The sequence below is a fragment of the Ursus arctos genome, unplaced genomic scaffold (genome assembly GCF_023065955.2).
Source record: "Ursus arctos isolate Adak ecotype North America unplaced genomic scaffold, UrsArc2.0 scaffold_65, whole genome shotgun sequence".
Taxonomy (NCBI): Eukaryota; Metazoa; Chordata; class Mammalia; order Carnivora; family Ursidae; genus Ursus; species Ursus arctos.
The window spans coordinates 52,739-65,101 of record NW_026623084.1 but is presented as its reverse complement, the minus strand read 5'-3'; the positions used below and the strand labels follow the sequence as shown (position 1 = coordinate 65,101).

General features: G+C 44.1%; 2 protein-coding genes across 7 annotated transcripts in view; one reads left to right on the top strand and one right to left on the bottom strand.

Annotated features, from left to right (window-relative positions):
* Window positions 1–328: 328 nt before the first annotated feature.
* Window positions 329–10,493, bottom strand: LOC113245047 (taurine up-regulated 1 protein). Its single transcript, XM_057308219.1, has 4 exons — window positions 10,439–10,493; window positions 10,187–10,382; window positions 7,602–9,981; window positions 329–6,435 (listed from the first exon to the last, which is right to left on the bottom strand). The coding sequence occupies exons 1-3, from the start codon at window positions 10,491–10,493 to the stop codon at window positions 9,513–9,515; spliced, it is 720 nt and encodes a 239-aa protein (XP_057164202.1). The 3' UTR covers window positions 329–6,435; window positions 7,602–9,512.
* Window positions 9,698–12,363, top strand: part of LOC113245046 (ATPase MORC2) — a 39,648-nt gene continuing 36,982 nt past the window's right edge. Inside the window, exon 1 of one of the 6 annotated variants that reach the window (XM_057308202.1) lies at window positions 9,698–11,521. In XM_057308202.1, the coding sequence (XP_057164185.1) occupies window positions 11,454–11,521 (68 nt within the window). In that variant the 5' untranslated portion in view covers window positions 9,698–11,453. The remainder of the gene's footprint in view (window positions 11,522–12,363) is intronic. The other 5 variants (XM_057308201.1, XM_057308203.1, XM_057308204.1 and 2 more) reach the window with 5 other exon arrangements.

The window sequence follows — 12,363 nt, the reverse complement described above, 5'->3', positions numbered from 1 at the left end:
CCATGTTCATACACAATAAATGTATTTTTAAATTTTAAACAGCCATGTAGATTTTCTTATATGGCTGAACCATGTGTTATTTAACCAATCCTTTACCAATAAGCATTCAGGTTTTCTTCTATATTTTTCTACCATGTAATTTTTATGCTTCTGTAGTACTTAAACATTGTCACTTCCTGTTTCACTTATCTTCTGGTTTGGAAGACTTCAGTATGGCCATGAACTCCAGTTTAATAAATACTTGAATTTGTCAAGTTTCAATATTGGTAGACAGTATACTAGTCAGGACTGACTCAATTTTAAGCAACAGAAACCCAACTCAAGTAACTTAAAGCAAAAAAGGGTATTTATTGGCTCACATAACTGAAAAGTCCATAGGGATATACTAGCTTCAGGCACGGTTGGATCCAGGGGCACAAACGTTGTCATCAGGACTCAAGTCTCTCCATCATTTGGCTCTGCACTGGCTTCATTCTCTGGCTCATTTGATATGGTGGGCCCTGTTGGTTTGAGCTTTTCATACTACAAAGCCGAGCAACCTCAGTAAAGAGAGCTTCTGAGCTTCTCCTCCACAGTTCAGTAAAACTCCTAAGGCTGAGTATCACTGGACCAACTTGGATCACACGACCATTCCAGAACCAGTCATTATGGTGAAAGAGATGGACTATGCTGACTGATCAGGTCTGAATTAACATGTCCACCCATGAAGTTTAAAGTTAGGTCAGACTGTCTGAACCATGTGGACTGAAGAGAGGGAAAAGTGGTTCCAAGAAACATCACAGAGTTGATACAAAAACAGATGGAATGGATGCTGGTCAATCAGAAACAACTGATGTCAGTAAGACCAGATACTGAAAAAGTTTTAAGTCTCTGTTCAGTAACAGCTGGCATTGTTACTTTCTTGATAATAAAAGTATTCTGAAAAAACATCATGAGGAGTAAGTTTGTCCTGTACTCAGGAAGCTTGTAATCCATATGAATGGACTAATCGTGTCCAATAGCGGACTTTGGATGATGCAATAGTGTTTCAACAGAAGTAAACTCAGTGGCCTTGAATCTGAGAGCTCAACCATCTTGCTGACACAACGCAGGACAACAACTGGCAAATAGTTCTGTGAGGCTATTGAAGTCAGTGGTAAGTTTTAAGTTCAGTGGAAAACTTTTCTTGTGTTACTTTAGTCTTTTGCCAAGGTGAACTGGTACATTTCTGTCACCTCTGTATTATTGCAGAAGAGAGGAATGGACAGTGCTTTCAATCTGCTGTAGTCCTTCCGATCTGGTAGAAGGGGTCTCGAGTGCTGAACATGATGAAATATACATAGGCATAGAGGCTTACTCTGCACTTAAGAAAAAAAAAAAAAAAGAAAGAAATGCTGCTGGTCAAGTAGTATATAGCATGGTCCTTCCAGTCGTGAACATTAAGTCCTGGCAGGGGGTGTGGGGAGGTGAGATGTAGGTTGCTTCTATTCAAAACTCCTTTGTGGAACTGAGTGTGAGACCGGCTGATACCAGTTGTAGTTCTCAAGCACAACCAGTCTTGATTGCAACGTGTCAAAAAAGGCATACAAGGGCTGAGTCTCAACAGGCAAACAGGGTACCTTCAGCAGGGCTAGCCACACCAACAGCCAGGATGTGATCTGGAAGAATGGGCAGACCGATAATCAAAGCTCTGTAAATTAGTTTTTACCCTCAGGACTCCGGGGACATTCTTTAGGGTTTATTCTGGATACCATTTTCTGATCTTAAAGGGCCAGTCAGGTATAGCAGCTTTGATTTTTCTGTTTATCTGCCCAAGAACTTTCAGCTCAGTAGGCGGCTATATTCTCAATTCAGACTTGAGGTTCTGTTGAGGAGTCTATGCTACATCTGGGAATGACAAGGCTGGGAGAGCCAGGTTGATGAAGATTGGCCCTACTCTCTTTGGTAATCAAGTCTCCATCTTCTGAAACTCGACCCATCTCTGAGAATCAGCTTATAAACAAGGCCTTAGATTGGTTGGATGGTGCTGCTCAAAGACTTAGATTGAGATCTGAGGCAGGGAGATAGTAGTTAAGATCCTAGGTTTCAGTTTTAGGCTTTCTTCATTTTCAACCATCAATTCTTATACACAGCGTATATTAGACTCTTGAACAGATGATCATCCTCACCTTAAGACCCTCATTTTGACTGCGTTTGACAGGATTAAAGGGAATGACTGGCAGTGTAGATCAGTGTCTTTTTCTGTAAGTACAGAAGAAAAAATCGAGCTGACATTCTGAAGGTAGAAAAACGGAGTTTGTAGATAGCTTCCTATTAACAAACAATAGTTGTATATACAAGCAAGCCAGTCATTAAATTTTTATTACTTGAGGATGTGCAGGCCTTGTTTGATGATTTGTAGACAGAGTCATGTAATCAGGGTTAGTCTAGAGAATAAGAGACAAAGATACAAAGAAACCATTCCCAACATTTAACCAGTGCATTCATTAGAGTATATTTGAGGACAGCTGGCCCTTAAGTAGACTGTGAAATAAGGGACTGAGATCTTTCTCATGACACAAATCGAAGTCTACTTGTTTGACATGATCTGGTCTGGGAGTTCACGAATTGAATCCATCCTGCAGAGACAGGTAAGTGTCTTAATGCCTGAGAGTACCTCATGGCAAGGAATGAAGTCAGCCACTCCCCATCAGTGTAAAACAACAGTATTGAGACAGATGAAATTCCAGGAAAACATCCACAAAGACAAGACTCTGTGGTCTTGTAACATTAGGAAGAAGCTGCAGGAAGCTCTTGAGTATACTGATAAAATCTTAGCTGCAGGCTTGTAGATTTTCAAGTCAGTCTACATTTCCAGCAAAAACGTAGACGATATGCAACTTGAGATGCCCAGCAAGCAAGCTACCATGGCCTGGTCAAAAGGCCTACCTCCAAATATCCCTAACACCTGTAGTTGATGGTACCAGACATCGAAAGAGCCATCAAAAGAACACCTCTCACTGGTTAGAAGAAAATTTTCCAAAGGATAACATTTAAAATCACACCCATGAGAGAGGATGTTCAAAAATAGTCTCTTGTGGATCAGGTGTTACATGTAGTTACAGCAGAGTATTCATAATTTTGGAGCAGATCTGCCAATGATGGAGGAAATTTTTTTAAAGGTTACTAGCTCATTTATCCTGGCAATAGCAGTTAAACTGAATAACCAAGGAGCAGTGTAACTGCCACTGGCTGAGTCAGTGACTTGTAGTTTTGAGAATAAGATGAATCAGGTACCCTTTTAGGTAATGTTGCCAGAATCTCAGTTCTACTTTCATAGTTAATGTTTATCCCCTGCACACGAAGTAGAGTACCATGGCTGATGATGGGAGGTCCAATGTACAAGTTGGCTTAATATGGCCTCAATGAGGCATCATCAACTTTAGTACCAGCTTCAATACCTGGCGATTCAGGTATCCAAGGAGGATCAAGACTTCAAAGTTATGTATTTCAAGTACCACTAGAGCATCTGGTGTTTGTTAAGGAAGCTGGGTAAGGGGGTGGGTCAGTGTAGAATACGTATGAATTGCTGACTATATTGAATCCCAGGTATCACTGACTTGAAATCCATCTGGGGGTACAGAGCTGCTAGTCTAGGTCCACTTGAGACCACTTTCAGCCCACATGACTACTCTGGGGGGGGCCAAGATATGCCCATCTTCTTGCACTTTTCTGACTTTGCCCACAGTTAAGTATTCCTAAGAATGTGCAGCATCAACTGAACATGGACTGGGTTGGGCAGAGGTACAGATCATCAGAATGCCAGTTAGGTTGCACATGTTGTCTAGGGCAGTGGTTTTCAAACTGTGTTCTGAAGAATTCTAGGTGTTGTAAAGAAGTCTCCTTAGGGGTCACCATGGTGGTAAAGGAAGATGCTTGTGGCAGCTTTCAGGGCCCCCACTCCTGCTTCATCTACAGCAGCTTCTCTTTTACTCTGGGCTTCCACATAGTTTTCATCCAAAGGGCTTCATGGTCACAAAGCCTTTGGAAAACCAATGATCTAAGAATAAGTTGTTCACAAAATGCTGAAATACAAAAAATAGGTCACAGAAACCAGAAACTGTGAGCAAAGCCTGTGGTAAGCCAAGAAGGTGTTTTCCTAGTCATTCTTCCCTAATATGGGCCACATTACAGAATTAAGTTAACATTCAAGTTTGCTACAAATTCTGATGGCCCCAAATTGCGTTTGTGAATATCAGAGAACAGGCTATTGGTTTTAAGTGACAATAGCACTGGATTTTTGCAGTCAGCATACATCTGCAAAATGCATTCCATTTCTTTGGAAATATTATCCCAAGTCCATGGCTAAATGACTTCTCTTCAAGCACTGGTAAGATCTCAATGGGCTAGAACTCAAATTCTAAGAAAATATTTCCTTCTCATCCCTCCTCCCCCCTTTCTCCATCCTTCTCCTCCTCCCTTCCCTTCCCAATCTCCTCACCCACCTGAGATTCAATACCTTTGAGCTAGATTTACAGCACAACTCTAAGGACAGAGAAGTGTATTGCTAAATGTCATGGAACTCATCCAATTTAGGGGGGGCAACATTAACTTTTCCCCATTCCCTCCCCATATATCCCCACAAATCTTCTAGCGGTTCCTTTAACAGAAAATTAAGAGGTAATGTCAAGGTGTGGGTCCTTCAGATGATAAAGACATACCAATTCAAGCAGTTATTGACAGAGTAAGAAATGGGGGGGAGGGGCTTCAAAGATGTGGTTTACTCCTGGGTCTCCAGGGCAATCAGGAAGCACTGGCTATACTGCTTTAAAGCAGTTTCCCCATTCCATTTAAAGGAATGCTGCAACAGTAACATTCTGTGTTTGATTAAACTTAGGACACACTGGGCTAAACAGCTCAACGAGGCTCTTTGTTCCAAGCCTTCTGAGATCTTTTAATACACAACACTGAATCAGGGGAGGAACACATATTTTACCATCTTACAGGACTACCAAAGCTCTACATATATGTTATGAGTATGCATCAAATATACATACACATGTATGAATAGCACTGCTCTAAAAAAATGCAGGACTTATGTTAAGTAAATGTTTGGGGGTAGAGGGCCGGCCATAGGTAAGATCTTGGTGTCTAGGAATTATTAATAGGACTTAGAGAAAAAAAAAAAAAAAAGAGGACAAAACATTAACAGTGATCTCCAATTAGGCCATCTGGGAATTTGGGAATACCATATGAACAACAGATCTAAAAGTAGCTTTGTGTTTCATATTACGTAGTCTTATCGTCAGATGAACATGGCCTTGTTGACTGGAATAATCTACCACTATGGAGACAGTCCGCTCTTAAACCTTAGGGGTACTGCCATGGAATTCTGGTCTAGGTATGGCCATCACAAGATTACACTTATGACATCCTGACTACTGAGGGTACCAGATCAGGAAGTTGGAAACTTTTCTGGGGTTACCAATCTCCAGTCATCTTAACACTGCAGGTAAAGTAGAGGCTAAGTTCATTCCGTGGAGAGAACTGGACTGGGAGTCAGAAGGCCTGACCTCTACCACTCTGTAGCTGTGTCACCTTGTATAACCTTTTAAATTTCCATTTCCTCATTTGCAAAAATGGATTATAATTTACTGTGTTATTTTGATAATTGGGATTAATGCATGTAAAAGTGCTTTGAAACTATAAAGTGCCATATAAACATAGGGATTACCATTATAGGTTCTACCTGGATGTATCAAGAGGTCTTTTCTGGAATCTGACTGGAGCTTTGTGAGATGCTGTTAGATAAAGGGAATCCTTGGTAGAATTTCTTATATTTGTGTGAAAAGTTCTGGTTCCTGAGTAATCCCAAAGATGCTGTGAGTTCACTGTGCCTTTGCTTTAATCCCAATATCTGCTGGTCAGAATATCTGCTTTCTATTCAGTGGGCTACTATAGACTTGAAGTGGAAAAAGAATAAGGTCCAGTGACCTGGATAGGATCCTAGACACTTCATGAATTTCAATCATTTGAGATTGTGGGGTATGGTCCAATGCTATTCTTGAAAAGATGTTGTCATTCTTCAGTGTTGATAACTAAAAATCCTCTGGTCCAAATTTACTATGTGTCTCTGAAGGCTTTAACTGAAGAAATGAAATGCACACTCAAGGAACAAATTGGGCCTTTGTTGTGATAAAATAGCTTCAGCTACTTGGCTTAAACAGTTTGACTTCACTGTAAAGGGCTGTGCTGAATCTGGGTGGAACAGGACAGGAGTGGAAGTGAAGGCCACATCATGATGGTTGAATGCCTCTTGGATCACAGTGGTCCACTGGAATGGTGTCTTCTTCAGCAGTAAAGTGAAGGAATCACCAAGGGCAAAAATCCAGGTACCAGATCTGTAGGCTGATGGAATAGTACAAGGAAGGTGGTCAGAAGGTCCAGGCGAACACTCAGCAATCAGGAGGCACAGGACTGGAAGGGACAGGAACAAAACAGGTAAGATAACAAATGCATGGAATTACAAACACAGGACTCTTCCAACCCTGGGGTGGGTGTGCTCTCAGCATATCAGCTGCCTGACGGGTACTAATTCTTGATAAGCCTAGCTAAGAAGCTGACAAATGATAAATGGGGAATAAAAAAAGCTTTCTGATTAACAATTAGTGATGATAAGAACAGAAAGAGTTCTCTGGCAGGGACTGCTTCCTGACTCTTGAGAACAAACTGTCTTAGGGAAGCAGCAAACAGGAATTGCCATAAGTCTCATAATTTGGGGGAGTAATTTGATTGTATTCAGGCTGCTGAGCAGTGCCTGACCGGGGAGAAAGAAGTGGCTCCGATGGTAGCACGAGAAGAACTGAATTTAAATTTAAATACCAACATCAAAGGAGATCTTGCCCTTCTTCCCTTTCCAATGCTTTCTTCAAATTATCTTATGACCTTGTACTTTTAAAAAGCTGTCTTTAACTTTCATTTTAACAAGATTCCATCTTGTGTGGGAGAGAATAAGGTACCCAGGGAATAAGACCCCGGTATGTGCACCCTTCTGTTAATACCCTATGCAATATATCAGTTTCTCTTCAGGTCTGAGGGCTCCCTAAGTCTTTTTAAATTTAGAATTTAAAAAAACAAAAAAAAACCCCACCAGGGAACACAGAAACATGACCTGTAACTAGTGTCCTTTTTCCTAATCAAGAGTAATTAGGTTACCACGCGGCAATTAAGCAAACGCTTACTGCGTGTTTATTTCGGTAGCCCACTCTCTAAATCACTCCTTTTTATGAAATGCTTCATCATATGCAGTAGTACGTGCGGGCAAAAATCCTTCAAACAAAGCCCTTGCTTTCAAGGCGCTTGCTATCTGGGAAGAGAGCAAATGCTTGCAAATTACTACTGCACAAGATATGCTATGCAAAGAGAGCTAAAAGATAAGCAACAACATAACATAAAATTAAAAAAAAAAAAAAGATAAAAGTTAAGGAGACTCATGAAGTAGAGAGCATCTGACGTGGATATTGAGGAAATGGCAGTGTTCTGACAGGTGAAGAACCAGAGGAATACATTCCAAAGTAGAGAGCATGAATTAAAGTGCAGAGATGGTAAGTAAAGAATGAGGCATTTTGGAAAATGGCAAGTACCGTAGTTCACTTTTGATGGGAGTGTTGCTAGAGTTTGCACTGAAGGTCTGGTAGAAACTCAGGTCTTCAAATTCCCAGTAATGGTGCTGGTGGCAGTGCTTGCTCAGTTGCTGTCTCTTCTCAAAGCAAGGTCAACAGCCCCCAAATTCAAAAACAAAAATATTCCGCTCCAGAGTTCCTGTCACACCCTGACATGCTCTTCAGGTCGCAGGTGTTGAAAATCTGAAAATCTGGAAATCCATGCCGTGGCTACACAGAAAAGAATCTGCTCCAGCCAGTGCAGAACACTGTAGTGAAATCTTTTTGGCCTCCTATCCTGGACATTTCATGTTTTGTCACAGAATTTCAAGCTTCGAGTTCCAGTTGTTTTTTCTCCTCCTTTCTCCCGAGGAAAGCATCTTATAAGATCACCACAGTCTTAAGATTCTTTTGAGGTACATCCAGATAATAACAAAAGAGCTAAAAGACCAACACATTTTTCTCCAAAACAGTCATTTCTCTGGAAGTGAGATCATTTGTCTCTGCCCTTTACGTAAAAGGAATAGTCAATTGATCTTCTCAGACATTTGTATGAAATAGCAAAACAGGTAAACACCTAACCAGACAAAATACACTTAAATGTGTTTATGTTCACTTGCTTAGAGCTGTACCACTGGTAAGCACCACTCCACAAAATGAAAATGTTTGAAATTCAACTGTTCAAACATTTCTATAGTGTTTGCTGCACGATGGCCTGGAATTTGATAAAAGCAGCTGACAATTAACAAAGAAGCAATAATTGGCATTTTGGCCATCTTAGTAACACACTTGCAAGCAAACAGAATACAAAGCAAGCCAGGAAAAAGTTAAGCATCGAAACACTTCCAAATCTACTGATTTTTAAGTTCAGCAGATGTCATTAACAAAACTCTTCAGAGAATGTTAACCTTCAATTAACAAAGACAAACCCCCAAACATCTTCAGGAATTCCATGCCTGGCTTAGTCTGTTCCAGTGAGCCAGCTTGCTAAAAATCCACCGGCACCATTAATTAGCTGGACTCGGCAGCACCATTTAAAAATAAGCCTGCTCACTACCAACCGCACAGACTAAGGCTATAAAAGAGAAGCAAGTAATGGATGGCAACCATGGTTGTGGAAAACGGTCAATGAAAGAGAACGGTAGTCAGGTACCAGTATAAGCAGAACACTAAGAATTGTCGGGACTAGAGAACACACCCATTTCTAGTTTTAGCTGCTTTATGTTGGGTGCCATTTAACCATACCAACGTGTCAGCCACCTTTCAGGCACCCCATGGTAAAAGGAAAGGACTCAGAATAGAAGCCAAGCAGTGGAGTGTTGTTACCCCAAATATCCATTATGCATAGAAACAGCTCACATATCCCAGGGATTCAAACAGGGGCTTCAAATCGGTTGTGAAGGGTCCCAAATGACATCTAGGCCTCAGTTTCCTCCCTGTGGCATAAAACAATTGTAGTTCTTAACTCTTCTGGGTCACAGCCCCCTCTGATAACTTGCTGGCGATGGATCCTCATTCCCCAAAAATGCACACTCCCACTATTTCTGCATACAATTTCGGGGAGTTTGGGGGATCTCCAACTTCAATCCAAGGTTCCCAGGTTCAAAATCCAAGAACTGGGCAATTGCTAACTTTTCTTACAACTCAAAAAAAAACCCCATTACAAACAATAATCATCCCTTACGTACACCAACGCTTTATACTTTACAAAGCGCTTTCAACCCCACAAACATTGATAGGCAAAGGAGGAAACTGAGGCGCCGACAAATTACAGAGTGATTTGCCTAAGGTCACTCGGCCAGCTGGTGGCTAGGCCCGGAAGCAAACCCAGCTCTTCCGACTCCGGGGCTTGTCTCCCCACCCCGGAGCTGCCGCCGGAGCTCCCGCCCCTCACTAAGGGGGCATAAGGAGGAAAAGGCAAAGTAGAAAGCCCACCACCAACCATCCCCCGGCGCCCTCTTGCCCCCCCAACTGGGTCCTTGCAGGCCCCGAAGGGTGGCGCCAGGCCTCCAGGCCGGCCCCGGCCACCCCCGCCTCCCCGGCCGCGCCAAATCCCGCCGCCGCCGCCGCCTCCCCGGGAGCGGGGCGGAGCAGTTGCCCGCCGCCGCCGACCACCCGGACGACTCCTCGTCGAATCGCAAACGCATAGGCCGCCGCCCGAGTTCTGCGTACGAGAAGAAAAACGCGGCGCGAGCGCCAACGGCCACCGGGCGCGCGCCGCGGCGGCCGGGCCTGCGCCCCAAGAGCTGGATGCCAGAGCAGGAGAAAGAGCCGCCAACCGATCGCTCGATCGACCGCGCGCCCGCTCCTTCGCCCTACCAGACCGGGGAGGGGGGGAGGGCGCGCCAGGGCTTCTTCGAGTTAGGGGCCTGACTCCCCGGCGACGAGACAAGATGGCTCCTCCGGTCCGCGCCGCAGCTACCGTCCCGGCTGCGTCGCTCGGCCCGCCCCCGGTACTGTTTCTTTAAATGGCGGAGAGGGTCATGAAAGCAGGAAGAGAGGCGCACGCTCTCACGTGACAGGGGCGGGCCCGGCTAGCAAGATCCGGTCACGCGGAGACCCGCTACCCGCCAATCAGGAGGCGTCGCATCAGGGCGGGGGCGGGAGGAGCTGCGGCTCTGTGATTGGCCGAATGCGCCGCGGAGGCCTCGGGGGCTTGGGGCGTCGGGGAGTGTGCGAGGCGGCCAGGGTTGTGTGCACTAGCGGAGACAAAGCGGTGGCTGAGGTGGCGGTGGCGGCTGCGGCAGCGGCGGCAGAGCAGCCCTAAACGCAGAATTCCGTGGTGCTGAGTCCTGTCATCATCTCATCCAGCGCGGCGCGTGGGCGGCTGGTCTCGCGGCGGCGGCGGCAGCGGCGGCGGCGGAGGCAGCACATGGTTCCAAGAGCGCCCTGCGGTTGTTGGGTTCCAATTCCGTGGGGAGGGACAAAGGCAGCTTTGAGCACCGGGCAACGCCCGGTCGGGTTGTGCGCTCTCCACACAGCCCTCGACCCGAGCCTTGAAAGCTGGGACTAACTCCTCTCAGTGAGGAGGCGGCGGCCTCGGAACCGAGGCCCAGGAAGGGCCCGAGAGCCGGAGGCCTCTGTCTGAGGGAAGTGGGGGAGGGGCGCTGCCCGCCTCAGGTGATTTGGGCGGGTCAATTCTGAGGCATTTTTGTGGGTCACTGTGAGGTAATTTGACCCACTACCCTGAGGAGATTGGGACAGGAGCACAAGCTAGGTTGGGTCTGGGCTTTGGAAACAGAAATCGTCATCAGCGCATAGGAGACTTTTCAGTTAAGAGGTGGTGAAGCCGGAACTAACGCCATATGCACTCCATCGACTCCATGGCCGCCAGCCTGGGGCCTATTTAAGAACCCTGGGATCATTGGTGGTGAAGAAATGGGTGACTGTCCGGTTTTATGACAGAAGTTGGTAAATTTCCGGATTGGTAAATTTTCTGATCGGAAATTTGGAGGAACAAAAGAAGACTTGAAGAACGTGAAGATGGAGCAGTAATAAGACCTCCCAACTCCAGTACCATCTACTCCAACACCGTCCACATTCAACTCCTTGAACTATTGAAACTTAATGCTAAGAAGACTACAGATTTATAACCGTTTTTTTCCAGAATATTCCGTCATAGTCATTGAGAAGATAAAAAACTTAAAGGCGAAATCAATTGTAGTTTTAGACATCTCTTTGAATATATTTTGAATAGATAGTAGGTAACCTTGTTCCACAGTAAGGAGCACAGATTTACCAAACCTTTACTGGAAGGAATCCTGGAAAATCTATTCCATTGTAGGGTTATATTTTCCAGTTAGTGGGCGAAGGCCTGAAGGCCTCACTGCACTCATGGCTTTCACAAATTACAGCAGTCTGAATCGAGCTCAGCTAACCTTTGAATATCTGCATACAAATTCGTAAGTATCCTTTAGGTGCTACTGAGGTCCCTGCTCATTGCCTGATAATACGGAAGTCCTTTTCCCAGAAAATTCTGCTTTTTTACTTTTGGGGATGTATCATTGGATGAGTCTTGAGCTCTGTATTGAAGAACTGAGATCAGTGAAATATTTGTTGCTAGTCCAGAAGAATATGATCCTCATTTGTTGGATCAAAATATATTTGATCAAATGCAAATTTTAGTTTTTCGAAGTCCATACCTTGAGTTGTCAAACTCCAGTGTTTGATAGGAATCCAACAAGTATTCTTCTTTGGATCGCCAGAAGTTGGACTATTCTAGAATCAACTGTCTCTTTAGTGACAACAGCCCAAACAGTTGGGTTATAACAAGTCTTTTTTTCCTAACAAGAAAAAAAAGAATGAAGACCTTTAAATGACAACTTGTAAGAAGAAATGATTAGTTTCTCTTTTCAGCAAACAGTTGGCCTTACCTTTCTGGGGAATTCGTCCCTGCATCCCATATAGATTTTATGTGTTAAGCAGGAAATGGCAACTTGTTTAAACCCACAATTTAAATAGCCTTTCCCCAAAGTATGTGCAAATCACAGAACACATGTGTTTATGGTTCTTGAGTTCATGGAGAGATTATCATCATCCCATGTTGACCTGGAATGTTTCAGGGTTCATACTTATGCCCATTCTCTTGGAAGTAATTCGGTGGGATTATAACCACATAGTGTTTTAAATACATTTGTTTGTCACTGTAAAGATGAAGGTAAGTATTCTACCATTTTAGTACCTGGAGAAGTGATGAGCAGCTACCTGAATGGCCCAGAGATCTGAAGAATCACCTTGAGGGTTG

Excerpts from the sequence above, each read along its gene's own strand:
- LOC113245047 (XM_057308219.1), bottom strand. The coding sequence starts at position 10,493 with ATGTGCTGCCTCCGCCGCCGCCGCTGCCGCCGCCGCCGCGAGACCAGC. Across the intron at positions 10,383-10,438 it reads CCGCGAGACCAGCCGCCCAC|GGCTGCTCTGCCGCCGCTGC; the intron begins GCGCCGCGCTGG and ends TTCTGCGTTTAG. Across the intron at positions 9,982-10,186 it reads CGACGCCTCCTGATTGGCGG|ACTCGAAGAAGCCCTGGCGC; the intron begins GTAGCGGGTCTC and ends GTCAGGCCCCTA.